This window comes from Condylura cristata, unplaced genomic scaffold (genome assembly GCF_000260355.1).
Source record: "Condylura cristata isolate star-nosed mole 26May11 unplaced genomic scaffold, ConCri1.0 scaffold00018, whole genome shotgun sequence".
NCBI lineage: Eukaryota > Metazoa > Chordata > Mammalia > Eulipotyphla > Talpidae > Condylura > Condylura cristata.
In genome coordinates, this window is record NW_004567119.1 from 34,527,183 (window position 1) to 34,553,716 (window position 26,534).

Here is a 26,534-nt window from a genome sequence, read left to right on the forward strand (position 1 = left end):
CTATATGTTTTCCTGTTCTAAACTGGCTGTATCCCCACAAATATGATAGAGGGTTTTTAATTTGCTGTTAGTTTCTTTACAATTTAAATTTTTTATAGTTTATTTTTACATCATTTTGTACATTTCTCCATCTCAGTTGTAATCTCCATGGGCTTCCCAACACCAAATCACCTGTACAACTTAATTTTAATTAAATTTGGAAAGATTTTTAAAATGAATTTTTAAATAAGTATTTTTTCATCCATTCAATTTTTCTACATCAATTTTTTCTTATCAGTAAACTGGGGGCCATATTACGCGTGGACTTCCCATCACCAAATCACCCATGTGCCATCACCCCAGTCCAGTGCATTTCCCTTCCCCCACTGTTTTTGATCCCATTCCCCACTCCACCCCTACAAAATGTCTTTGGTATATAGCTGTTCATCATTATCATTATTTTCTCGCCTCTTCCATTATATTCCTGCTTTGAGGAAAACCATCGGTATTTTTCCTTTTCTTTCAGGCTTATTTCACTAAGCATGATCTTTCCCAGTTCCATTCATGTCCCTGCAAAAGACATGTGTTTCTTTTTTTGGTTGCAGAGTAATATTCCATTGTGTTTATGTACCACATCTTTTTAATCCAGTCATCCATTTCTGGGCATTTGGGCTGTTACCATGTCTTTCCAATTGTGAATAAAGCAGCACTAAACATGGGGGTGCAGGTATGTTTTTAGTAAAAGGCAAAAGATTTATGCGATCTGAAGAGAAACCAGAGTATAAGTATTTTTTTGAATCAGTGTTTTTGTGTCTTTTGGGTAGATACCTAGGAGTGGCATTGCTGGGTCCTCGGGACGCTCCATGTAAAACCCACTTTTAGATGCTTCGAGGCTGTACCCAGAACCACCCCCCCCCCCCCGCCCTCTGGCGGTATTTAAAGGGGCTTAAACGCCCCATTTTAGCTGATGGAGGAGCGGGCCGTTGCTTTGGCGACGGGGCGGGGGTGAGGTGGGGTGGGAAGTGTCTAGCTTTTAGGCTCCCAGCGATCCAGCCTCCAGAACTTCCGGGGGCGGGGCGAGGGCGGGAGGACGCGAGGGCGCGGCGCTGGACGCCTCGGCAGCAGCCAATCAGCAGCCGGGGCGCCCGTTCAAATTGCGGACACGGCGGGAGGCGACGACGGATGAGGTGAGGGACTTGGGGGTCCGGGCAGCTCAGAGAAGGGGAGCCCTGGGGAGGGGCGAAGCCTGTACAGTGGAGGGGGGCGGTGGGCGCTCTCTGTACCCGTGACCTGAGGTGCGGGGGAGTTTTTAGCTTCGGTCCCCACTTGCTACGGAACCTTGACCGGCTGCGAAGGTGTCCACAAAGGAGGGGCGCGGGCCTCTGTGGGTCCCGGAAGTCGGGTTTCAGGGCTTCCAGTTTTTACCCGTGGAAGTCTCACCAAGGTGTTGGCACTGAGAGGTACCTGGTAGGGCGTGGAGGAGAGGAACAGAATATCTGGATGTTTTGTTTCGGTTGGGGTTTTCTTTGTCCCAGTTCTTAAAATCTGATGGCGAAATTCCTCAACAAAATACCTTATCGATTTGCGTAACTAGCAAATAGTTTTCAGCTGTAGTATAATTGCCATACAAGGAAGATTCTATACTTTTAATTAAAAGGCTTGAGAGATGCACTTTGTATTTTGACTTGAAAGCGGCACCTGAACTGTTACTGCTGTTCTTTCTTTTAAATTTTATTGTTGGATGTATATTGTTGACATAGATGTAGGTGCACATCTGTCTCATTCGTTTCTAACTGCTGGGGGGCAGGCTCGCTCCTGCTTGCATAGATGTACTCAACAAGAGCAATTACTTAGAGTACTCGTATGTAGCACTTATTGTATAGTACTTGTAGTGCCAGGAAGGTTCTCAACGGAGCCTGGCAGATGGGTCAAGGAGGAGTCCTGGAGCCCTCAGTGGTTTTTCAGGCTTTTAATGATTTTCTACACCATTAGTAGCGAGGCAACCAGGTGCAGGGCAGGGCTGGAGGCTCACATCAGAAGTGAAGATTCTTGTCCGCCACCCCTAAATCTTCACTCTGGGCTCTCTAGGCTCCATAGCACCCCGCCCTAGGGCCCTCCGCTGCCACACCCTCTGCTTGCTCTCTTGTGTGCTCCACCTCTGGACTCAGCTGTAGACACGACCACAACACAGGTGCCAGCATCAGACATGCATGTAAGACCACAATTGTGGATCATTGATGCTAATGGCGGAAGGACGGAAAAAAAATCTGATCACTTCCATTTACCCTACAGTACTTACAGCACCTTCCTCTGGTAATTATGGTCTCTGGTACTTATTTGGAAATTATCTGCCTTGTGACGCCTCACAACTAATCCGAGGCAACTCTATTTTAACATAAACTCAACAGGCACTGTATAAATGCTTTGCTTCAGTGTTTGACTCAGGTGCTAAGGTTTCCGTTGATTCCCTTTTCCCACTTGCCAAACTGTAAAAAATCAGCTTTGCCGACATGCATTTTTTTTTACATTTTGGCACATTTGACCTAAGTGCTATCTGTGTACTCTGTCTAGACTAAAGAAATGATACAAGTCCTGTCTTTGAAATCTGTTGTATTTTCCAGGGGGCCTGGCACACAACAGGAACTCAGTAAATATTGTTAAAATGACTATAAGCTCTGAGGGCAAAGACTTGTCTGAGTGTGCATGAAAACATATCTGAGCTGGATATTGTCATTTATTTTAGTGTAGTTTTCTGGGACGTTACTTTCAGAGTGGAAGTTTCTCAGATTTTTTTAAGGCTGTGGTGGAATGTACCATATAATTTTTTCTTTCTTTTTCTTTTTTCTTTTTTTTTTTTTTTTTGTAGTTTAGCAGATATTTTTGGAAGCTAATACATAAGACATGGCCGGAAATCAAATGCAAGTGCAAAGAAGAATGTAGGTTGTTTAACAACAGTCTTTAAAAAAAAACCTGCTACCACAATGTCACTGTCCACAGCACATAATAGAAGTAATTATCGTATTCTTGACATTCCTTCTTCCCAAAAGAGCTCATCAAGGAATGTCCTCACCCATAGTAGCAGACTTAAGCTACATTTGAAGTCGGATTTGTCAGAATGTGAAAATGATGATCCTTTATTGAGATCTGCAAGTAAAATCAGAGATATAAATAACACGTATGTTATCTCTGCGTGCAAACAACCAGATCTTCCCTGTACCCCTAACTCAGTAGATAGATTGACACTTCAGAGAAGAGTTACAAGAAGCAAAGAGTCATCTTTGCTTGATACTGAGTTGGTGGACTCCACAGAAAAAACAGAAACTCGTCTCACGTTACAACGTCGTGCTAAAGTGGATTCTGGGGGAAAGTGGAGAACAAGGCAGAAGGTGGGAGAAGAATCAGAGAATAAACATGCTTCCCAGGAAACTAGTGCCAGTGTAAAAATTGTAAATAAAAATAAAAACTCTTCTATTGTCCCTTTTGCTGAAGACCCAGAAGAGATCAGAATAATGGCTGATGAAAAACACAAAACGTTTTCTGCCCTCCGTGGGGCAAATGAGAAGGATGCACTTAAGTACTTGAGAGCACCCACTGGTTTCCAGAATCAGAGTGGAGCTACTAATTCAGGACATTTGGCCACAAAACCCACTCAGAGCAAGCTGGATGTCAACGTGTCGGTACTGGGGAACTCCTATCAGAGAAGTGCTGGGAAGGACGCTGTGAAAAGCTCAATTACATTTGGAAGCTTAGAGCAAAGAACACCTTCTAAATATATTACTGAGCACAGATCCACCCCAAAGTGCAGCACACCTCTGTCTAAGAGCCCAGCGGCATCCATACTGAAAAATAGCATGTCTGGCCTTCAAGTTAAACAAAAGCCAAAAAATTCTCTTTTCGAAAATAAATGGGGAAGGTCACAGGAAAATACATTCCCTCCTGAAGATGAAACTGCGGTTCAGAACTCTGCTGTAACAGATCCCTTAAAAGTGGAGAACAGTCAGGTGACAGTGGCTGTCCGCGTGAGGCCCTTCAGCATGAGGTAGGTGCCCCTGTATGAACAAAGGCCGAGCAGGTGTTCTGTACTGTGTCTGAGCCCCCCCCCCCTTTTGGAGTCACCCTACTTGGGGAGGTATGCTGCAGCTTTGAAGCAGATTGTACTAAAAAGACTGAAGTCATTCAGACTTTTAAAAAGCGATCTACTTAGAAAAATTGACATTTTGGAATTCTGGAATCCCACATTAATTATGTTTGCCAGTCTGCATTTTCCACATGAAACCAAAAAATTCTCTTGCCTTGAGTAATATGATAGCTCATTAGTTTTGTGTTCCTTATTGTGTTCTATAAAAATAGTACTCAAAATTCTGATGGTAACTCGAGTATTTCTGTGCTTCTTTTTGAAGAGAGAAGATTGAAAAAGCACCTCAGGTGGTCTTCCTGCAGGGGGGCGAAATAACTGTGGAACATCCAGACATGAAACAAGCTTATCACTTTATTTATGATGTTTCATTTTGGTCTTTTGATGAATGTCATCCTAACTACGCTAGTCAGACGACTGTGTATGAGACACTAGCAGCACCCCTCCTCGAGCGAGCCTTTGAAGGCTACAATACCTGTCTCTTTGCTTATGGTCAGACTGGCTCTGGAAAATCCTATACGTAAGTTTTATTGCAAAACAAATCATCAAGAAAAGTTTTGTATCCAGCTGCTTTTGTGCCAAGCAGCCTGGTTTGATAGAGTATAATCTAGGTACCACATAGATGTTGGTACAAATCTCACCCATGTTACTCTGTTCTATTTCTGAAACTTGGGCAGGTAATAACCTCTGGGCTTCAGTTTTTGTGTGATATTTAGAATGTAGGTATTAGCAGTTGCATTTTATTGTAAATTACCTTTCTTGTGTAAATGAAAACATAATAGTGAGAATTACTAATAAGTCATCTAATAAATGGTGTGGTAATAATAACTGTTCTAGAAGGAAATAATTGTTGATAGTGGTGGGCTTCTGAGTTCCTCCTACAGTCTATGCTCTTTGCTAAAGGCTCTGCTTGTATTCTCACAATATTCAAAGTTAGATAGTTTGATTTATTCCCATTTTATAGGTAGGAAATGGAAATTTACACTTCTTGACCAAGATCACAGAGCTGAAATGTGACGAAATCAAGGTTTAAATTCAGGCAGATTTAACTCCATAGCAGGTTCTTCAAATTATATCAGGTTAATTAACTTGCTCTCCACATTCTCCTCAACCCATTTCTTCCTAAAAAGAATAAAAAAAAAAAAAGAAGAAAGCTAATTAGTTTTAATTAGTTTTGCTTTCTCCCATTCATAATGTATTTTTCAGGATGATGGGATTAAGTGAAGAACCAGGAATAATTCCAAGATTTTGTGAAGATCTTTTTGCTCAAGTAGCCAAAAAACAAACCCAAGAGGTATGTTCTCACTGAATCTGTAAATCTTTATATTACACTAGAAAACAGATCATGTTCAAATCAGTCATGGCCACTAAGAAGCTTCCCCCTGGAGGAGGTACTCGTTTCTAGAGCACTGTTTGGGAGTGGCGCTGTGGGAACTCTAAATTCAGAATCCTTCTGGTGGGCAGGGAGAGCAGGAGCCTCTTGTTTTTTACTAGTTGGGGGCTTCATTTCTTGTGTGGGTGTGTAGGGACTTAGTGAGGTAGTTATATATCATTACATGTGTCCTTGGTCAGGCAGCTCCAGACTGAGGACAGCAGGCACACCACGTACTGGTGAAGCAGGAAGAGAGCACTGAAGCTGGAGTCTAAAACATTCCACCTCACAAGCCAGGCTCTTTCCAGGGCTCTTACCTGAAAAGACTGGCTTTCCTTTTCACCCATTCATTCATACATTCAGCAAGTATTTATTGAATATTTGCTGTAGGTAAATCTCTATAGGGCAGTTTCTCCTACATTTGCTTGTTTATCAGAATCAGTAGAAGTGTGGTGGGGGAAGGACTTTTATGTGTGTGCATATGTAGAATCTGGGAACTTAGAATTTTCATACTTTCCCTCTAAAGTATTACCAGAGGAAATTGGGAAAATTGTGTTCTAGATTTGGGAATGTGGAGTTAAGAAACTCAGTCCCTGTGGCTAAGAGTGAAATGGGAAAAAGGGCCAGAAAACAGCCAAGTACAATCAATGAATGCTAACTAAAGTAAATGCTGTAACCGATTAAGAAGGAGGAGGCTGTGAGAATATGTAAGGTTGGAAGAAAAGAGAGGTTTTTCTTAGAATAGGCAACATCTGAGCTTATTTGGAAGGAACCATGACTATGTATTAGCTTGGCGAAGATGAGGAAAGAAATTCCAGGTAGAGGGAGTGGCCTATGCAAAGGTTAAAAAATAAAAGTATAGAGCCCTGGGAATCTAGAAATTTGAATCACATACAGTGTTGTAAACCAGTGTTACCTCAAAAATAAATATTTTTTTAGGGGGAAAAAAAGACATTTACTTCTTTAATAAAGAAAACGTCCCTTAACTGTAAAAGCCAACAAATTCAATTTTCCACCCGCTGCTCCCCTCAGCAGTGTACTTCGTCTATCTGCCTGTTCTGCTCTCCACTCTGTCTCTGGTGAATCCTCTGACTGGCACAGCACCTCTGGCCTGTACCCCTGTTCTGTATGCTATTAAATAGATCTTTTTTAAAAAAGGTGAAATAAGAATAAATAAGCCAACAAATTCAATTTTCCCTCCTTTAGCCTTTATACCCTCCTGTCTTTCTGAGTCAAAATGAAGTGGAATCTTAGCCCTACTTAATCTTTTCTTCCTCAATCAGAAAGAATTACGATTTAAGATCCCCATTTACCAGATCAAATGTCTGTATACATGTGGTCCACTCCGTCTCTCACGCCTCACCTCCTTTTTCTCCACACCCAGTTTTTTTCTGGCTCCCTTAGTAGTCGCTCCCTTAGTTTGTCCCCTTAATTTTCTATTGATCTGTCTTAATCTGTTGAGGCCATTCCTGTGAGCTGGGACCTCATAGGCAAGAACCTTGGCTTTATACTTTATAATCCTGCTAACTAGATCCCAAAGCCATGTATAGTAGGTAGGTACTTAATAAATAGACTTGAACCTTACCTAAAAATTAATAAGTGAAGAACTTTTGTTATTGTTCTACTTACTTTTTAATAAATTTTAATTTGTGAAAAGTAATAGGCCCTCCGTGATGTGCAACAGTTTAGGATGCAGCGCTGTAAGCTAGCTGCAGCTGCTTGAGTGTGAGTTTGATCTCTGGCCCTGGAGGTGACCCATGTGGTACAGCAGACCTCTCCTGAGCCACCCGCTGCTCCCCTCAGCAGTGTACTTCGTCTATCTGCCTGTTCTGCTCTCCACTCTGTCTCTGGTGAATCCTCTGACTGGCACAGCACCTCTGGCCTGTACCCCTGTTCTGTATGCTATTAAATAGATCTTTTTTAAAAAAGGTGAAATAAGAATAAATAACAAAATTATCCATAAAATTACATTCATAATGTGTAATTACCACTCTTTCTACTTCCAAAGTTTTTTATCGCCCCCCAAAAGGAGATCCTTACCCAGTAAGCAGTTATAACCCATTCCCCTTCCCCAAACTTCAGCAACCACAAATCTTTTCATTTCTGGATTTGCCTATTCTGGATATTTCATATCACTGGATTATCATGCAATATGTGATATGAGGTGATTAAAAACTTCTTTCACTTAGTATAATATGTTAGAGGTTGATCAGAGGCATATGTCAATACTTCATTCCTTTTACTGTCTTAGTACAATTCTGTTAAATAGATACACCACTCTTACTCATCTGGTCATCAGTTGGTGGGCATTGGGTTGTTCCCATGTTGTGGTCATTATAGTGCCTAGCACTGCTATGAACAGCAGTGTGCAGATATTTCCCAGGATACAGATTCTCATTTCTTTTAGGTAGACAGGACAGAAATTTTGCAGGGTCATATGATAATGTCTATGTGGCTGCCACATTTTATATCCCCACCAGCAATGTCGATTTTCAGTTTCATTACATCCCCATCAACAATTTTTGTTTTCTTTTTTTGATGAAAGCTGTCTGTGCTAGTGGGTGTGAAGTGTTTTTCACTGTGGTTTGTATTTCCTTATTCACCTTTTTCATGTGCTGGTTGACTTTGTGCATTTTCTTTGGGGAAATATCTTTTCAAGTCCTTGACCTGTTTTTCAGTTGGGTTGTTTATCTGTTGTTTTAATTAAGAGTTCTTTATATATTATGGGTACTAGATAATTATTATTTGCAAAAAAATGCAAGAACCTTAAAACAAAGTGCCTGTTCTGTTTCTCTTTCTACTAGGTCAGGTATCACCTTGAAATGAGCTTCTTTGAAGTATATAATGAAAAAATTCATGATCTTCTGGTTTGTAAAGATGAAAGTGGACAGAGAAAGCAACCAGTAAGATAAAAAGAATTTATTATTTGTTTTTAATATCTGTGTTAATAAATGCATATGATTTTATTAGTTCTCAAATGATATCTATTGCTTGAATTTTTATTAAAATGATATTATATGATAGAAAATGCTTGGGACCTACATTCGAACTATATCATTGTTTAATAAATAAGCCAAACATTATCATTAGTGGAAATTACAGTTAATGAACTTACCTTTTTTTGTTTGAATCAGGTATTGTGTAAAAGTTAAGATAAAATATCTGTTGCAAGATAAGTGAGACCCTTAAACCCTAATTGCCTAATTTTTTTAAAAGATTTATTTATTTATGCATACAAGAACTGGGCTACAGGCCAGAGGTGCGAGGTGATGAGAGGATTCCCCAGAGACAGAGTGGGGCGCAGAAGAAGCAAATTGACTGAAATACACTGCTGAGGGGAGCAGTGGGTGGGTCAGGAGAGGTCTGCCAAAGCCATGTGGGTCAGCTCCCTGGCTGCTGGGAATCGAACTCATGCTGCAGTGGCTGTGGATCTCTTCATAGCGCTGTACTTTAACCTGTTGTGCCACTAGGGAGAGCCCCTACTTGCTTAGTTAACTATAAAGCAACCAAACAGTAAAAGTTTTAAAAATTGTATTGTTTTTATAGAACATGCATTTCATTGGATTATTTAGCAGATTCACATCTTGTAGCTATTTTCTATGAAATAAAAAGCTTTACAAATGTATAAGCTTTTTTATAAAAAGTATTTTTAGAATTTAATTTTTTAATTTTGTAAAGAACCTTATAGTGCAAGAAACTAAAATCTAGAAAGATCACTTGACTTACCCAGGTCATGCAATGTATTATTGGCAACATCAAGAACTTAAAATTTTGCATTTTCTTCTGACTTCTGTTAAAATTCTTCTTTGAAAATTTCTAGTCACAAAACTTAGAAAGTGTAAAGTAAAACTGAAGAATATTTTCAAAGTCTGGATCTTACTGAATATGTTTTAGTGATACCCTTAAAACTAGTAAGATATTTGTTTTAGTCTGCTGTTGCATATTATACAAATACAAACAGTTTGTGGTCTTTAAGCATTTATCTGGATGCCTTATAGACTAGTTTTTGTGATACCTTTGTATCCACATTTGGGTAAAAGTCTTTATTTTGAATTCAAATTATAGATAAAATGGTCATGTGAAATTATGTTTTATATGAAGTATTTGTCATATTCCTAATGATGCCTATGTTTGCCTTTCTTAGCTGAGAGTAAGGGAGCATCCTATTTCTGGACCATACGTTGAAGCTCTGTCAATGTAAGTTTTTGGCTTAGCAAGAGCAAGGAGGAGAAAGCAAAAGAAAAGTGGATAACTATTTAGCCTTTTACCCTTAATATTATTCAGTTAAAAATTTCTTCTCTTTCCAAATGGGTGTTAGCTCTTTGTTTACATTTGTAATATCTTTGACAATGCCTATAAATTGCCAGACTATTAATTGTAGTAATTATGAAATAAACATTTTATTCCCCCCTTATGAAATAAGTATTTATTTCCCACTTTTATTCCCTTCTTTCCCCATTATGTTAAGCCTCCAGTCTTGAACAGCTTTTTATACCTATTACTATTTTTTTATACTTATTATTTTTTAGCTGAAGTTACTAAGATCAATTCAGTGTTGAGTCTGAAAAATGCTGAGTTGTTCGCTTTGTCTTTCAACACTCCACATGTTTTTCTTGTAGGAAAGGAAAAGTGATTAGATATAATTTCAACTCTATTTAATAGATCTGGGATTGTGTTGAGACCTACACACACCAACACACACACGTGTGCACCCATGCATCTCTATATGTGTTAAGTTGATTATTCTGTTCATGACTTAGACTTAAGTATTATAATGCTAAGATTCTAAGGCGCTTCATTACATTAAGAAAAATATTTTGTTTTAAAATAAGCATTACTTTAAGAATTCAAAAAAATGAAAGATTCTGTGAAAAGTTAGTAAAATTCAGTTGTGCTCTTGAGAGAGTAATTATTTATTTGAAAAGTTACTTTGAGAACAAGAGTATAATCATCAATAAAATTGATTTTATCTTTTTACTATTTGAAAACAGGAATGTTGTCACTTCTTACACTGATATTCAGGTAGGATTGATTATATTTTGTCTTTCTATTAGATAGCATTATCATAATCATAAAAACTGACAAGAATGTTTCTTTCATTGTTATTTGCATAAACAGAAGTTCACTCTTAATTTATCATGAACTGATTTTGTTAAACTTGAATCAAAAGAACTACTCTCTGAATTAAGATCAAAACTGATTATTTCATCTTAGAGGTATAGCAATAGCCTTTAAGTTATTATTTCCTGATTTAGGTTTTTGTGACAGAAAATTACAGTGGGAATACAAATTATTAAAAGAAAACAGTGGCTAATAATTTCACTTTATAAACCGATCATAAGTGTATATATGTTACAAATATGCTTACTGAACTTTATTGCTCTTAAACTTGTTCCAGTAAATTGCATTCTGCAGATCTGACCTCCTTCTCTTTCTTAGAGTTGGCTAGAATTGGGAAATAAACAAAGAGCAACTGCTGCTACTGGAATGAATGATAAAAGCTCCCGATCCCACTCGGTTTTCACCTTGGTGATGACCAGGACAAAGGTATTGTTTTTGTTGATTATTTTCTTAGATAAGATAGTACCCATTCTCAAGTTTTATGTTTTTCTTATTCTTTAAATCAGTGCTGGAAGTGCAGTCATATAAATAAATGAACATAACTGGATTTTAGGGACTATACACAATAACTTTTAATAAACTTGGTATGTATGTTTTTTCTCACTTATAAAAATCAATAATATTTTATTGTTGCTATGATATTAATATATTATTGCTAACATGGTAATTGTGTAGTATTTGGGAAAACATCAAAAACTAAAAGATTTAAAAAGATTCAGCCATAGGTTCCACTACTTCGATAAAATCCCATAAACATTTTGGTACAAAATTCTTCAGTTGGTTTACAATCACACTTAAGAAAATATACAGAATCTGCAACAATTTCATGTTGTAAAATTCTTCATAAAATATTTAACAACTATACAGGATTCCATTAACTGTTAACATTCTTCAACTTTTTCTGTACTGTTGAAGACTGATGTTGCTTTTAAATTCTGTGCTACTTTCATGCTGGCTAATTCCTTAATGTAATTGGATAAGGATGAGTTTTTAATCCCATAAAGCCATTTCTCTTACTTCCGCATTATACAAGCACGGCTTAGTACATTCTTGAATATTTATGCCTTATAAATTATCACAGATTCAAAAAGAGAGTTTCAAAAATAAATGACTGCTTTATAATCTTTAACTTTACCTTTTGGAACTTATATTGATGCAGTTATTGTTTATTATTATTAATATGTTATTATTTTAATATCATTTTGCTACAGACAGAATTTGTGGAAGGGGAGGAACATGATCACAGGATAACAAGCCGCATAAACTTAATAGATCTGGCAGGCAGTGAGCGCTGCTCCACAGCTCACACCAGTGGAGATCGACTGAAGGTAAATATGGTGTTTTCCTCATGTTGATGAAACTTACTCCATAGGGCATTGTTTCAGAAGATTACAAACGAATTGTACTTAACCAAGATAATTCATCCATCTTTATCTGCAGTTTATAGCCTGCATTGCTGTGATTTAAAAATGTGTACTTTCAGTGATGGTTACTTCATAAAGACTGTTATGCCTCAATTTTGAGGCACAAGAAAGTTGGTAGTTCTTACATGTTATAGTCATTGTATAAGGGGAGAAACCTTCTGTGAAATGAATTGATAAAGAAAACTTTTCTCTTTTTAAATTTCATGAACAGGAAGGTGTGAGTATTAACAAGTCCCTGCTAACTTTAGGAAAAGTTATATCTGCACTCTCTGAACAAGCAAACCGAAAGAGAATTTTTATTCCTTACCGTGAATCTGTGCTGACATGGCAAGTATCTTTTTTAGTATTAAGAATTGTATAAAATACAGTGGATGCTATAGGGAAAAGAATAATCCGCTAACTTCATTTAACTTTGGCATAGGAAAGAAGTGGTTAATAGCATGAATCTTAGATCTGAACTGCTTGGATTTGGACCTGGACTCTGCATCTTATGTGTTCTGTGACTGTTCAGATCACTTTATGCTCTTGTCTGTTTTCTCATCTCTATAATGACTTTTTCCCTTTATAATATGGTGATATTAGTAACCCTTATATTTTAGGGTTAAATGAGGATTGAATGATTAATGTAAAACTCAGTACATACTACTTGCTATATGAACGTAAGCAACTGCTATTATACTTAATACTATTAGTGTCTATTGTCCAAGTGTATTTGGTGTCATCAACTATGTGTGTGAAATGACATTGAGTAATTTTACTTGCTTAGCACACACTGATGTGTACATTAGGTGTTTATAAGTGTTTTTATTAATGATTATACACTTCATTTCAAATATGTTGCACTCAAATTTCTTCTTTTATAGACTTACTATGTAATTCTGATAAGTAAGCATTACTAGGTAATAGGCTAAGAATAGTGAAATGAATTAAGATACAATTTACACTGTGTTCTCTAAGACTTTTTTCTGTCTTAAATAAGGCTTTTTCAGGTAGTAGAAAGCAAGACCAGTGTTTATATGCCCATTCATTATTTTAACATTCATTGAGCGCTTTCTCCTAAAGGTTGTAGCACTGGAAATTCAAAGATGACCAAGACATGCTTCCCCCTTACTTAGTAGTTCACAATTTAGTAAGGGGAAAGAAGTATCTTACTCAGCATTTGATGGTTAGCTATATTTTTATTGCACTGTGAAACAATATAAAATGTGTAAGAGAAAATAAAAGTATTCATGGGTTCTTTTAAAAATACCTGTAAGTAACCAAAAAAGATTTAACTGTTATTGAGTCAAAAGTATAATATATATGCCCCATTAGTTTGAGTTGTACTTCCAAGAAAATTACCATTATTAAGTTGTTGTAGAAGCAAAATCTAATTGACTTTTTTCCTTGAAGGCTACTAAAAGAAAGTCTGGGTGGAAATTCAAAAACTGCAATGATTGCCACCATCAGTCCCGCTGCCAGCAACATTGAAGAGACGCTAAGCACACTCAGATATGCTAACCAGGCCCGTATGATAGTCAACATCGCCAAAGTAAACGAAGATATGAATGCTAAGTTAATTAGAGGTCATTGTTTTTCTAAAAATTTAAAAAATTTTCACCACTGTTTAGTCTCATTTCAGTCACAAAAATGGGCAATTTAAGACAATCAAGGACCTTTTTTCCATAGTTTTGTAATAGCTTTTAGTTATCTTTCTTCAGTGATGGAAGAAGATAAGTAGAAAGACAATAGGAAAAAAATCAAGAAGTGATGGGGTAAAACAGATAGAAAAAAGCCAAAAAATAAAGTGTTGGTAAAAAGGAGTTAGCAAGTAGAAGTAAACAATTTTATAGCTGAGTAATAGTTGTATGCAGCAAATAACAATGTTAACTTTTTTTTTCCTATTATTACCTTTCTGCTATTGCCATTCTGTTCATCAAACTGCTTATCAACTTAGTAACGCTTCCTCAACTCATTTATCCAAAGGCTGTTTGATTTTTGTTTTTCCAACTTCATTTATGCTAAATAACACTTTTCTTCATCTCTTGGTAATCATCCATTTAGGATAGACTTGAATTCATGGGAGCAGTCTTGATTTGTACAATTTTTTCTTGTACAAATTTATCAGGTTCCTCCTTCCCCCTTTAAATTGCCCTTTGTTTTACAATTGAACCATTTTCATTAAAATCAGTATTTTGAATTCTGCCTTGAAAAATCTTTGCTCTTTATCAACATGTCTTTGGTAAGATTTGCCTGGAAAAATTCCAGGCTTTCTCTATTATTACTTTGTCTAGTGTCACTAATGTGCTCCTTTTCCTTTTCAAAATGACAGGATGTTATGTGACCATCCTACTAGGGGGAGAATTCATTTAGATGTGGACACTTTCAGATGAAGGCTAGGTTGAGATTTATAGGTAATGTAAGTGAAGTAAAATTGATTTTTGCAAATATTCTATTTCATACAGTAATATTTAAAACTTCAAATAAAAGAGCAGATTGTTCTTACTGTGGAAATTATTACATGTCAAATGTTACTAATCATGAATCTTTCTACAAACATTTAGAATTGAAAGCAGAAATTGAAAAGCTAAAAGCTGCTCAAAGAAACAGTCGGACTATTGACCCTGAACGATATAGGCTCTGTCGGCAAGAAATAACATCCTTAAGAATGAAATTGCATCAGCAAGAGAGAGACATGGCAGAAATGCAAAGGTGGAATATGGTCCCTACGTTATATATTGCTTGGGGTGTGGGCTGGGGTGATTTGGGAGGGGCTTAGGGGACTTTTTCTCCCCACCTTCTATTTAGATAGAATAGTCCATCCTGGGCTATCATATTTTAAATTCTCCTAAGTGATTTCCTGGTCTTTATTAATGTCCCTTGATTATCACTCTTACCTATTCAGATTTTTTTTTTTATGTATGCAAGAGCTGGGGTGCAGACTAGAGGTGTGTGTGGGGTGGGGGAGAGATGGGATGAGGTGAGAAGATTCACCAGAGACTGAGTGGGGAGCAGAACAGGCAGATCTACTGAAATATACAGGTAAGGGGAGCAGCGGGCGAGACAGGAGAGGTCTGCTGTGCCATATGGGTTAGTTAGCTCCCTGACTGGGTATAGTTTCATAGTGCTGACACGTAAGTCCTTGCACCACCAGGAAAGTCCCACCCAGATAGTTTAACTCTATTATTTTGTTTGTTTCTGGAAAGAATGTGGAAAGAAAAACTTGAACAAGCTGAAAAAAGAAAGCTTCAAGAAACAAAAGAGTTACAGGTATTTCAACTTTCTAAATTGATCTGATAGTTACAGAACTATGCCATAAATGTATAATTCAATTTCTCAAGTATTATGTATCCTGATTCTATACAGAGCAATTTGACTAAAAGACTATAAAGAAACGTTAAGTTCAGTATTATGATTGCTTAGAGTCCATAAACTAGTTAGAAGTTTGAAATATAAGCAAATTGTCTAGTTCAGTTCATTTTGGTTCATTAAATGTTAATTATTATGTCATGCTAAACTCTGGGAAGGCCAAATTGAATAAAATGAAGTTTGGCCCTCAGATCTTGTGAGGGAAATTTACAGAATATAAATAGATGACTGAAATACATCATCTGATTTGATGAGGCAGAACCTTATGAAATTGCTCTGTTTTGGCAAAAAAAAAAAGGATTGAATTTATTGGTTCAACCTAATGCAATAAAAAGTACATAAAAGGCAGGGAATGGGAGAGAATAATTAGCTTTGATGAGGGTAGTTAGTAAGGAGGACTTCAAAGAGAGAAGGCCAGCTAAGTAAGGTTTTTGTACAATGAAAAGAAAGTTGCTTAGCTTAAAAGTCAAAAATTTTAAACAAAGAAACATTATTTTCACAGACATGCAGATATAGTCCAGCTTGGATGTCCAGTTGATAAATTAGTGCTGATGAAAGACATTAGACTGGAGAAAGATGGAAAGTAGAGATGTTGACCTAGTGAGGCACTTGAATGTAGGTGATCACATACCACCAGTGTTTTAAAGGGAAGAGCCGGACATGAACAAATGTGCTTACTTAATGGAGTCCTCTGGCACTGTGTGAAAAGTGGTTTGAGGGAGGAAAGACTGATGATGGCAAGGGAGGTCACTCATTTAGGAGGCTGCTGCTGTGTGTAGGGGCAGAGATGAGAGCTTGGGGTAAGGCAGTGGCAATGGGAGTGACTAGCAGGCAGCTGGATTCCAGAGAGAGAGGAAGTGACGTTCATGGGATCCAGAGGCATTTGTCTTTTCGATGTGGGTGTTGAGAGAAATGAAAAACTCAAGAAGATGCCATGTTTCTGATCAGTGTGCTTTGCATTGTGAAACAAGGAGTTACTGTGCTGGTGAAAGAAGGAAGCCAGGTCACAGTGGGTTGAAGAGGGGCAAAAAGATAAGGAAATAGAACCACACAGATAAACCCTGAAAATCTTTATGCATGAGAAACTAGGAGTTGGAGAAGGGGTCTGTGAGATTGAGAGGAAAGACTTGTGTTTGTTTCTTTCCCTATAGGAAGGAAGAGACTTAAACTTTTATATAGAAATTAAAACTCTTTGATGGAGTGGGGTTCTAGAAGATGGGGTCAAGGCAGAGGAATGGGAGAAAATTCATTGGGAGTGGTCAGTCCGACTTGATAGAAAAAGTGAGATTTAAGTTGATTTTGAAGCTTAGGTAATATTTCGATAGATAGAAGGAAGAAAAAAGGCAGGTAAAATTGTAAGAGAGTGAAGTGGGGGCATATAAGGTGAGCTTGGGAGAAGGCCTAAGCACCTATTTTATCAGAGTGAGCAGTTTGTATAAGGTCATAAGGAGATGAAATTAGAAGGCTATATATTGGTTAGTTTGTTAAGGGCTTGATTTCCAGGCCAAGGAATGTGTGTTTTGAGCTATAAGAGGTGGGAAGTCATTGACAGTGTTGGAATATTGGCCAGCATTCCAAAATTGCCATTTTAAGACTAAATCCTTTCAGGAGAACGAATCTGGTCTAAGATACAAGATGATGGACAGAAAATAAGAGAAGTTGTTGACAGGCTGTCAGGGTGTTGCTGGCATGCAGGTGTGAGTGAGAAGGGCTGACCTGAGGGGATGGCCATGAAGGGGCAGCAAAAGGAATTAACACCAGAACAGTAGGAATCGACATAGTTTGATGATGGACCGATGCATGATGAGACTGAGGACAAAGAACAGTTGACATAACTCTAAGATTCAAAGGAGTATGATAGTGTCAGTTACTGGAAAATAATGAAGGAGAGATGAAAGAACCTTTCATTTGTTGAGACTTCAAATTGATTTTAATAACAGACCATTAGTTTTTGGTGATTTTAACAACTTCATGTTCGTGGCTAAGGTTAATGTTTTCTTCTGACTTCTTCCAGAAAGCAGGGATTACATTTCAAATGGACAATCATCTGCCAAATTTGGTCAATCTCAATGAAGACCCTCAGCTGTCAGAGATGCTATTATATATGATAAAAGAAGGAACCACCACAGTTGGAAAGTATAAGCCCAACTCAAGTCATGATATTCAGTTGTCTGGGGTGCTGATTGCTGATGACCACTGGTATGTTCTTCTTAAAAAATGTCACCTGTCATATAATTCCTGTCATACAGAGGCATTCATTTACCCTGGTTATTTTGTATAAATATTTAAATGTGTCTTTTAGCCAGGAAAAATGTGGAGTGCATTGTAAAGGGATGATAGTTCAGTTATTCGCAGTATGAAGCACAAAATATAGTAAAGCTTTTCCATGTGGTTGGATTGACAGATTTAAAATTTGTCTCATGAATTTTATTCATGTGAAATGATTATGTGTATATGTTCAGCATACAGTACATATAGAGTGCAAGGGAGGCATGGTGTAGCACAAACGGTTTTGCCTCTATGTTTTAAGATTTCTCCATGTTAATGCACTTCTGTTTTCACTGCTGTGTTCTATTGTGTGACTTTTTCTATTTTTTTTTTAAGATTTATTTATTTATGCATACAGAACTAGGGTACAGGCCAGAGGTGCAGGGGTGGTGGAGGATTCACTAGAGACAGAGAGGGGAGCAGAACAGGCAGATCCATGAAGAACATTGCTGAGGGGAGCAGTGGGCGGGTCAGGAGAGGTCTGCCACGCCATGTGGTCACCTCCGGGGCAGGTGGGAATTGAACTCATGGAAGTGGCTTAAGCTTCTTAGTGCAGTGCTTTAACCCACTGTGCCACCAGGGAGGGCCCAACTTTTTCTATTTTTTTTATAATCTATTATATTAACAGACACGTGGGTTGTTTTGAATTTTTTGCTACCACAATTTGTGTATTGCTATAGGTATTCTTTATCTATTTTAACTAATTTTTTTCCCCTTGTATTGCTGTAGTCCCCCTAATTCTCCCGTCACTGCATCACCATGCACCATCACCACCTACTGTTTTAACTTTCCCTTGACCTTTTGTTTGGTTTCTCTGTATTCCAAATATCAGTGAGACTATCTGGTATTTCTCCTTTTCCTTCTGACTAATTTTGGCTAGCATAATGCCTTCCAGCTCCATCCATGTTGCTACAGATGGCATGAGTTTGTCTTTTTTGATCACTGAGTAATATGCCTTTATATAAATACACCACAACTCTTTGATCCATATACCTGTTTTGGGTTGTTTCCATATCTTGGCTATTGTAAGTAGTGCTGCAGTAAACATAGGAGTGCAGGTTTCTTTTCAAATTAGTGATTTTGTGTCCTTGGGTAGATTTCTAGGAGTGGAATTGCTGGATCACATGGTAGACCCCTTTTTAGTGTTCTGAAGGAGTTTCATATAGTTCTCCATAGTTCACATTCCCACCAGCAGTGTAAGAGAGTTCCTTTGTCACTGTTTGTATGTTTGTACATTATCTCTTGGTACAAATGTGTGGATTCTCTAGAGCAGGTTTCCCAGATGCTGAGGAGATAGGAGCACAGCCACCATGAGCATGCTCAGTTGAAAGCAGCCTTTCTCTTTCTCCCAATGTGTTGTATCAATAGTATGATTTTCTAATTTTGATACAATAATTTTGGAAGTTTGGAAAGTACTCTTACATGTCTAAGAGTAGAAATACTAAGTTGTAGAATATGTGCATATTCAACTTTATTGGGTAATTTCAAATTGTTTTCCAAAATGTTTATCAATTTCTATTTCTGTTGGCATGAGGGTATCCTCTATTACTTCACATACTTGAGACTCCCAGACTTTAATTTTTGCCAGTAATGAGATGTGAAATTATATCTCCTTGTGGATACATTTCACATCAGCAATAATCTTTTCATGTATTCTTTGGCCATTTTGCTTGCTCTTCTATAACTGGAATGTTCATGTCTTTTGTTGTGCTTCTTACCAGCACCATCAGAAACTATGATGGGATAGTGAGTATCATCCCAACTGGAGAAGCAAAGACTTATGTAAATGGAAAATATATTTTGGAACCCACAGTGTTACACCATGTAAGTTGGCTGGTGTTAAAATGTAAGAAACGTTTTGACTTTTGCAAGAAGTTTAATTTGTTGGAGTATCAGTTTCCTCATCTGTGATAATGGTAGTGAGATAAGGACTTCCAATTTACAATTTCCTCTTTCTTACTAACTCATTAATTGCTTTTCCTTACGTAAACTCAAAAGTTATATCACTATGAACCAGTACTCAAAATACTGGCCACTGACCTCATTGTTACATATCTGGGTTTTTGGAATCAGATCAGGCAGGGTGATACCTTGAACTGGCCATTTTGTTCTGTGACCTTTGAAAAAAATTTTTAACCAGTGATTAAATGTCACCCAAGTTCAGGACACTTTTGAGAACATTTGAAACAATCACATTTAAAGAATAGCCACAGGTCAGTTTGTTGCTGGCAAACTGGAATGTGTGGTCACTTTGTCTGTACCCAGCCTTCCAGGGGCCAGGGAGGATTAAGTGTAATAATTTGTGTATAATTTTTAACAAAATGCCTGTGAATAGTACACTCAAGGAATGTTTATTATTAAGCTCTGTGCTCTTAGTTTCTCATTCCTAAAATTGGTATAGTATATGTATCTTAATGGATTGTGGAATGTAAATGAGATAATGTATATGTAAACCCAGTTTACACAGTACTTAACAAATGTCAGTTGCTATGCTTTTTATGTTTATCATTAGTAATGCTATAGAGTTGTTGGCTATAATAATTAACCCTATTTAATCTTTTGCTTTAGACACAATTCAAATAGTAAATGTTTTTGTGTGCTCTAGGGTGATCGGGTGATTCTTGGTGGAGATCATTATTTTAGATTTAATCATCCAGTAGAAGTCCAGAAAGGAAAACTTACATCTGGTAGAGATACTCTTACAAGTGAAGATCCAAAAGACTTTGACTTTGCAAAGAATGAATTGCTCATGGCCCAGAGATCACAGTAAGTATTACTTCTGTTATAGAAAAGTGACAGTATTTGGGAGAGAGAGTTTGTCATGTGCTAGTCTCTAGTTAATTCTTTGGCTGCTGGTTTCTAGTGATGTAACCATTATTCTTGGTGTTTCACTCATTCAGTGTACTTGTACTGAGCAGATAGTATGTATCTGTCTCTGTACTAGGTTCTAAAAGTACAAAGAGTAGAAACTTAGATCATACCCTGGAGGAATTTTTTATCTCAAAGGACTGACAATTTGGCAGCAGTGACCAAGTGTCTGGCAGAGGCCTGTGTTCTGTGAAAACTGAGAATGGAAATTTCTATACAGTGCAGTTGCTAAAGCATGATTTTCTTGAGAAAAAACAAACTTTAGCTTCCTGTAATTATTGCACGTTGAAATGTTCTGACTTGTCAAAATGTCAAATTATTGAGATAGTTAAAAAGCCATGGTACAGTCTCTGCTTTATCAACTTTCACATCATGTGCTTTTTGAGCCACATCAATATTTCATAATCTATAACTTAAACATGAATTGAAAGGCATCTACATATAAAATATAATTTTTGCTTTGACCATTGTTGAGTTAATATAACTTATTTTGTGTAGTATTACTACAGTATTCATACTACAATAACATTTTTATTTAACTTATTTTTCTTAAGCATTAAAAAAGTATATTCACTTAAATATCTGTAGTAGTTAGAAATTCATAGTAATAGAAATTAATAGTAAGTTAGCAGATTTTCATTATTTAATATTCTAAAACTAATAAAACTTAAGAACACTTAGCAAGTTTTGAGGTTTAAAGTTTTATTTAATGAAAAACATTTTAATATGATTAAGAAGTATTATGATATAGAAAGAATTCATAGCAATTTATCCTGTAAATGTTTTTGCTATTACTTAGACTTGAAGCCGAAATAAAAGAGGCCCAGTTGAAAGCAAAAGAAGAAATGATGCAAGGAATCCAGATTGCAAAAGAAATGGCTCAGCAAGAGCTTTCTTCTCAAAAAGCTGCATATGAAAGCAAAATAAAAGCCCTTGAAACAGAGCTGGTAAAATACAGAATTCTTTCTTTTCCTGTTAGTGCACCCCAAGTCATAGGTTGACACTAAACTGTTTTTGTCTCTGGAGTGGGGCTGAGGAGTCTGTACAATGAAAGAGGCAGAGCCTCAGCGAGCCTTGGCCTTCTTTAAGTTCACGTTAGGAGGCTGGCTGGGGGCCAACAGGAGGCTGCTGCAGAGAAGTAGGTGAATTCAGTCTTGCACCACTTGAGGCCTGGCTTTCTGGCAATGGTACTTTCCTGGAACCCATTTTGGAGGAGGGTGCTCTGAGAGGCTTGGCTAGCCATGCCTAATTTTAGGTGGATAGTCAAGCTGATGAGGTGGAAAAGCTATAGGAAATCATTTCTTACAGTCAGTTTTCTGTGTCTTGATTAAAGAAAGAGATTTGGTACATTTTTGGTTTTATTTTTAAAAAAAACTTCTTTGTACTTTTGCTCTAATTATATTTTATGACTGTTTTTTTAAAGAAAGAAGAGTCTCAAAGGAAGAAAGTGCAGGAGATAAATCACCAAAAGGCTACTCACAAAATCGAGGAGTTAGAAATGACAAACCAACGGCTTGAACAAGAACTATATGTCAACAAAAAGCGATTAGAAATGGAGGCTCTGGCAACCAAACAGGTAATTTCCTTTGGCGAGTTTACTCTGTTCTTGAGGGAAAGCTGGACTTAAAAAAAAAGAAAAAAAATTATGGTGCCTCAACAGGAAATGGCCAGATCTAGGTCTCCAGATGGGAAGGGCTCTTCTCACCTGGAAGCTTATGTCCTTGTAGCGCTCGCATCTGCTCGCACATCACACAAATACTTTGAAGCTGACAGCTGTTATTTCCAGCTAGATCTATTCCAGTTTTCTTTTTATTCATCAACAACTCTTCTGTGACAAGTCATGTCAAATAATGTAAAGAATGAAATCGGGCACACCCTGTGAAGGAAGACAGACCTACCTCTCATATGGGACCACCTCCTGGTGCCAGAATAACGCATTATATGCCCTGCAAAGCACAGCAGACAGACTGCCTAGCTGAGTAACTGCAGGAGAGTGCACAGTGAGACATCCCTCACCTTTGTCTTATGAGCTCAGGCATTGAGAACAGGGGTATCTTACACGGCCAGACTCAGGAATAGTGTTGGCAAAACTGAGTAAAAAACCGCCATGTTGGTATGTTAATACATTTATGAGCATTTCTGCCAACTTTTTTGATCAATCTTTCTCTCCATGTTAGTGGTTCTTAAAATGTGGTGCCTAGCAGCATCAAAACTACCTAATAGAAAAACAGATTCTTAGAAATGCAGATTCCAGAAAAACTGAGTCAGAAGACACTCTGGCCAAGTGTGGGACACAGAATCTTGTTTCAGTCAGTCTTGCAGGGGGTTTGATGAGAAATAGTTAGAGATCCACTGTTTGATCTCTGCTTTGATATCTTAAAGTTTTACTCTCAAAAGGCATATTTTTTTATCCCCAGGTTTGTGCTGTACATGGGGGTGGGGAAATGCTCCTAGCCCCAAGGTATTGATACTATGGTGATAATGCATATCCAAACCTACTCTGGGGCACAAAGGCTGGTGGGCCACCTGTGAGAGTCTTCGCGAAAAATACAGAACTGAAAACAGTTTCTATTAGTGGGTTATTATAAGGCTTATTTGTGTCAAATGAGGTATCTTGGTGTCATTTAAATTAAACGTTTTATGTATTCAGCACATGTTTCTGAGTGTGGGCTTTTTCTTTGAGCAGTATCTTTCCTTTTTCATGCTTCCTATCACTGTAAAGAAAAAGATGAATCTGTCATCATAAACTCTTAATGATTTTGTTTTGGGGGGTGTCAAAAATATTTTATACTCACTTCTTAAAAGCCCTTAATGAATAATAAAACATATTAAACATGTATGGTTAAAAATACAGTTACTATAAAGTGAAACAATTACAATGTGTTATCATCATCAGGTTTTTTTAATAACTTGTTTCTTTGCATACTTCATGTTTGGGTCTATGTGAATGTTTATCCATTAGGCTTTAGAAGACCACAGCATCCGCCATGCAAGAATACTGGAAGCTTTAGAGACTGAGAAACAAAAAATTGCCAAGGAAGTACAAATTCTACAGCAAAATCAGAATAATAGGGATAAAACTTTTGCCGGTGAGTAACGATGTTTTAGCAGGAATTTTCTAAAGCTATGTAAGTTATTTTATATAATTACCAAAGTTAGAATTTGTTGCCATTGTGTATTGCAGGTATTTCATTCTAGACATTGCTGAGTTTTCTGCAGCTACAGGAATTTGTATGAATGATTGATTTTAGAATATTCAGTTCCTAGAATATTTACTTATATAAACAAGTAATAAAACTCTCTAAAAATTATTTTACTGTGTAACAGATTTTAAAAATATTTTATTCTGATCCTAAATTCTTATTTTATGACTAGGTTGTGCTTAATCACTGGGTACTACATTTCCCTATACACTTGGACAGGGTTTTTATATTTCTACATGTCTTTGTAGAACACAGCATGTTTTTAATGTTGACATTTTTTCATTGTGGAACATTTCAAACAAACTATAAATGTAGTCAGAATACGACAAATAAACGCTGTTGTACTATCACCCAACTTTAGTCATCAGTACAAATTAGTCTTATATCACCTATATTAGAGCCTACTTATTGCCTGGACTATTTTGAAGCAAAGGGTCTCAGATAACCATATTTGTGAAATAGCCCAGGCATTACACATTTGATCTCTAATATTTCTTTAAACTAGACAAAAACTTTTCTCTGTTATGCTTTTAAGCCTGACTGTGATATCATGTACCTAAGATATTAACAATTTCTAATAATCCATTAAGTACCTGGTTCATAATCAGTTGCCTGAATTATTTTTTTATTATTTATTTCCTTTCCTTATTGTGCTAGTTAGATCTTCCATTACTATATTTAGTAGGAATGGTGGGAACAAACATCCTTGCTATCTTCCCAGTCTTAGGAGGAAAGCATTCAGATTTTCCCATAAAGTGATTTTTAGCAGTATTTCCTCACATTGAGGATATTTGCTTATTTTTCTAAGATTTTTGAATTCTGCATTAGTGCTGAATTTTTTCTAATGCTTTCTGCATTAGTGATATACTTATACAAGTTTCTTCCTTAGTCTGTGAATGGATTACCTTGATCAATTTTAAAAATTAGGAAATGGCTAGGAAAAAAGTAATTGTCAGATATTTGATAGACAAGCATTGTTTTTGGCATTTTCTCTCCTATAAAAACTTTATCCTCTTGAGATCAATCTCACTTTGTTCCCATGCTCCCATAAAAGAATTATTTTATATGAAGAATATTTATTTCATTAAAGGGGGTCAAAGCATATTTAGGAAATTTACTCAAATATGACCCTTATCTTTTGCAATATCTTATTAAACATATTCATTTAAAATTAATCCTTTCTTTCCCCAGGAGTTCTGCCTAGTGTTTTACCATAGTGTTCAAACAATATTTTTTTTTTTTTAAAGATTTATTTACTTGTACATACTGAACTGGGGTACAGGCCAGAGGCTCAGGGGTGGCGAGAGGCTTCACCAGAGACAGAGTGGGGAGCAGAACAGGCAGATGGATGAAGTACACTGCTGAGGGGAGCAGCGGGTGGGTCAGGAGATGTCCCTACGCCACGTGGTCACCTCCGGGGCAGGCGGGAATCGAACTCATGAGGAAGTGGCTTTAGCTTCTCAGTGCTGTGCTTCAACACGCTGTGCCACCAGGGAGGGCCTCAAACAATATTTTAAGTCTTCTCTGTGTGCCTTCTTTTAGTTCAGCCAAACTGGAGTTCCATGAAGCTCTCAATGATGATTCAGGAAGCCAATGCCATCAGCAACAAATTAAAAAAATACTATGTTTTCAGTAGGTGAGTGTTAATTATACAGGTTGCAAAATAGTTCTTTATTTTAAGCTAGTTAACTTTCATATAGTTTAATCGTTTTAATTTATTTTCTCTAAAAACATGATATTCTATTTGTCTTGCCTGTCTATGAAAGAGCAAGTATCAGAATCCCCAGTGACACCTTCAGACTCCGCTTTCAGCACTCACCCCTCTAGTAAAATAGCTGTCCACAATTAACATTGCGTATTTTGTAAGCATAATAATTTTACATGATTTAAGAATTTCCTAAATTTCTTCTGAGTTGAAAATTTATCAGTAGTCTGTTTTTTTTTCTTATTTATTTTTATTTTTATTTTTTTATTACAAAATAAACAAAAGTTTATTTTTACATCATTTTGTACATTTTTTTTTTCATCTCTATTGTAATCCCCGCGGATTTCCCATCACCATATCAGTAGTCTGCTTTAATACCTTATTAGAGTATTTTATAACACTTTTATGTAGGTTATTTTTATAATAGTATATAATACATATACTATTATATATTATTATATAGTATTATATACTATTATATTATGTAGGTTATTTATATAATAGTATATAGTATATATACTATATGGAAAGATTTAATTGTGGAAAGTTTTCTAACTCTGGAAACTTTGTATGAATAGGTATTTATGTTTCAGAGTAACTGTTTATTGTTTATTTTTCTTTCAGACATGATTTACCAGAGAAAGGAAGTAGTTTTGGCATATCTATTCGGGTTCGTAACCTGCAACTAGGAATCTCAACTTTCTGGAGTTTGGAAAAGTTTGAATCTAAGCTAGCAGCAATGAAAGACCTTTACGAGGTTTGGAATATTATTAAAATCTCTACAAACTTTTAAGAAATAAAGAAAATTCTCAGTAATGAAAATTTGGCTAATAAAAGACAATGTATATTACCCAAACTAACCAAGATTAATTAAATATGTATATTTACTTCTGCCAGGAAATGGGGTTTTACTGGTTTGTTTTACTATAGTTAAAACTGTAGGCCCTCCCTGGTGGCGCGACAGGTTAAAGCACAGCACTGAGAATCTAAAACCACTTGCACATGAGTTCAATCCCCGCCTGCCCCGGAGGTGACCACATGGCGTGGCAGACCTCTCCTGACCCGCCCGCTGCTCCCCTCAGCGGTGTGCTTCGTTGATCTGCCTGTTCTG

General features: G+C 36.9%; 1 protein-coding gene across 1 annotated transcript in view; it reads left to right on the forward strand.

Moving 5' to 3' along the window:
* Positions 1–2,960: 2,960 nt before the first annotated feature.
* KIF14 (kinesin family member 14) overlaps positions 2,961–26,534 on the forward strand; it is a 42,611-nt gene continuing 19,037 nt past the window's right edge. Inside the window, exons 1-20 of the mRNA XM_004685251.2 lie at positions 2,961–4,018; positions 4,380–4,634; positions 5,321–5,408; positions 8,291–8,389; positions 9,631–9,683; positions 10,478–10,508; positions 10,926–11,033; positions 11,819–11,935; positions 12,243–12,358; positions 13,424–13,596; positions 14,575–14,722; positions 15,217–15,280; positions 17,394–17,578; positions 19,369–19,471; positions 20,253–20,413; positions 21,315–21,462; positions 21,939–22,091; positions 23,478–23,604; positions 25,261–25,354; positions 26,048–26,180. Coding sequence (XP_004685308.1) covers positions 2,961–4,018; positions 4,380–4,634; positions 5,321–5,408; positions 8,291–8,389; positions 9,631–9,683; positions 10,478–10,508; positions 10,926–11,033; positions 11,819–11,935; positions 12,243–12,358; positions 13,424–13,596; positions 14,575–14,722; positions 15,217–15,280; positions 17,394–17,578; positions 19,369–19,471; positions 20,253–20,413; positions 21,315–21,462; positions 21,939–22,091; positions 23,478–23,604; positions 25,261–25,354; positions 26,048–26,180 — 3,414 coding nt within the window. The remainder of the gene's footprint in view (positions 4,019–4,379; positions 4,635–5,320; positions 5,409–8,290; positions 8,390–9,630; positions 9,684–10,477; positions 10,509–10,925; positions 11,034–11,818; positions 11,936–12,242; positions 12,359–13,423; positions 13,597–14,574; positions 14,723–15,216; positions 15,281–17,393; positions 17,579–19,368; positions 19,472–20,252; positions 20,414–21,314; positions 21,463–21,938; positions 22,092–23,477; positions 23,605–25,260; positions 25,355–26,047; positions 26,181–26,534) is intronic.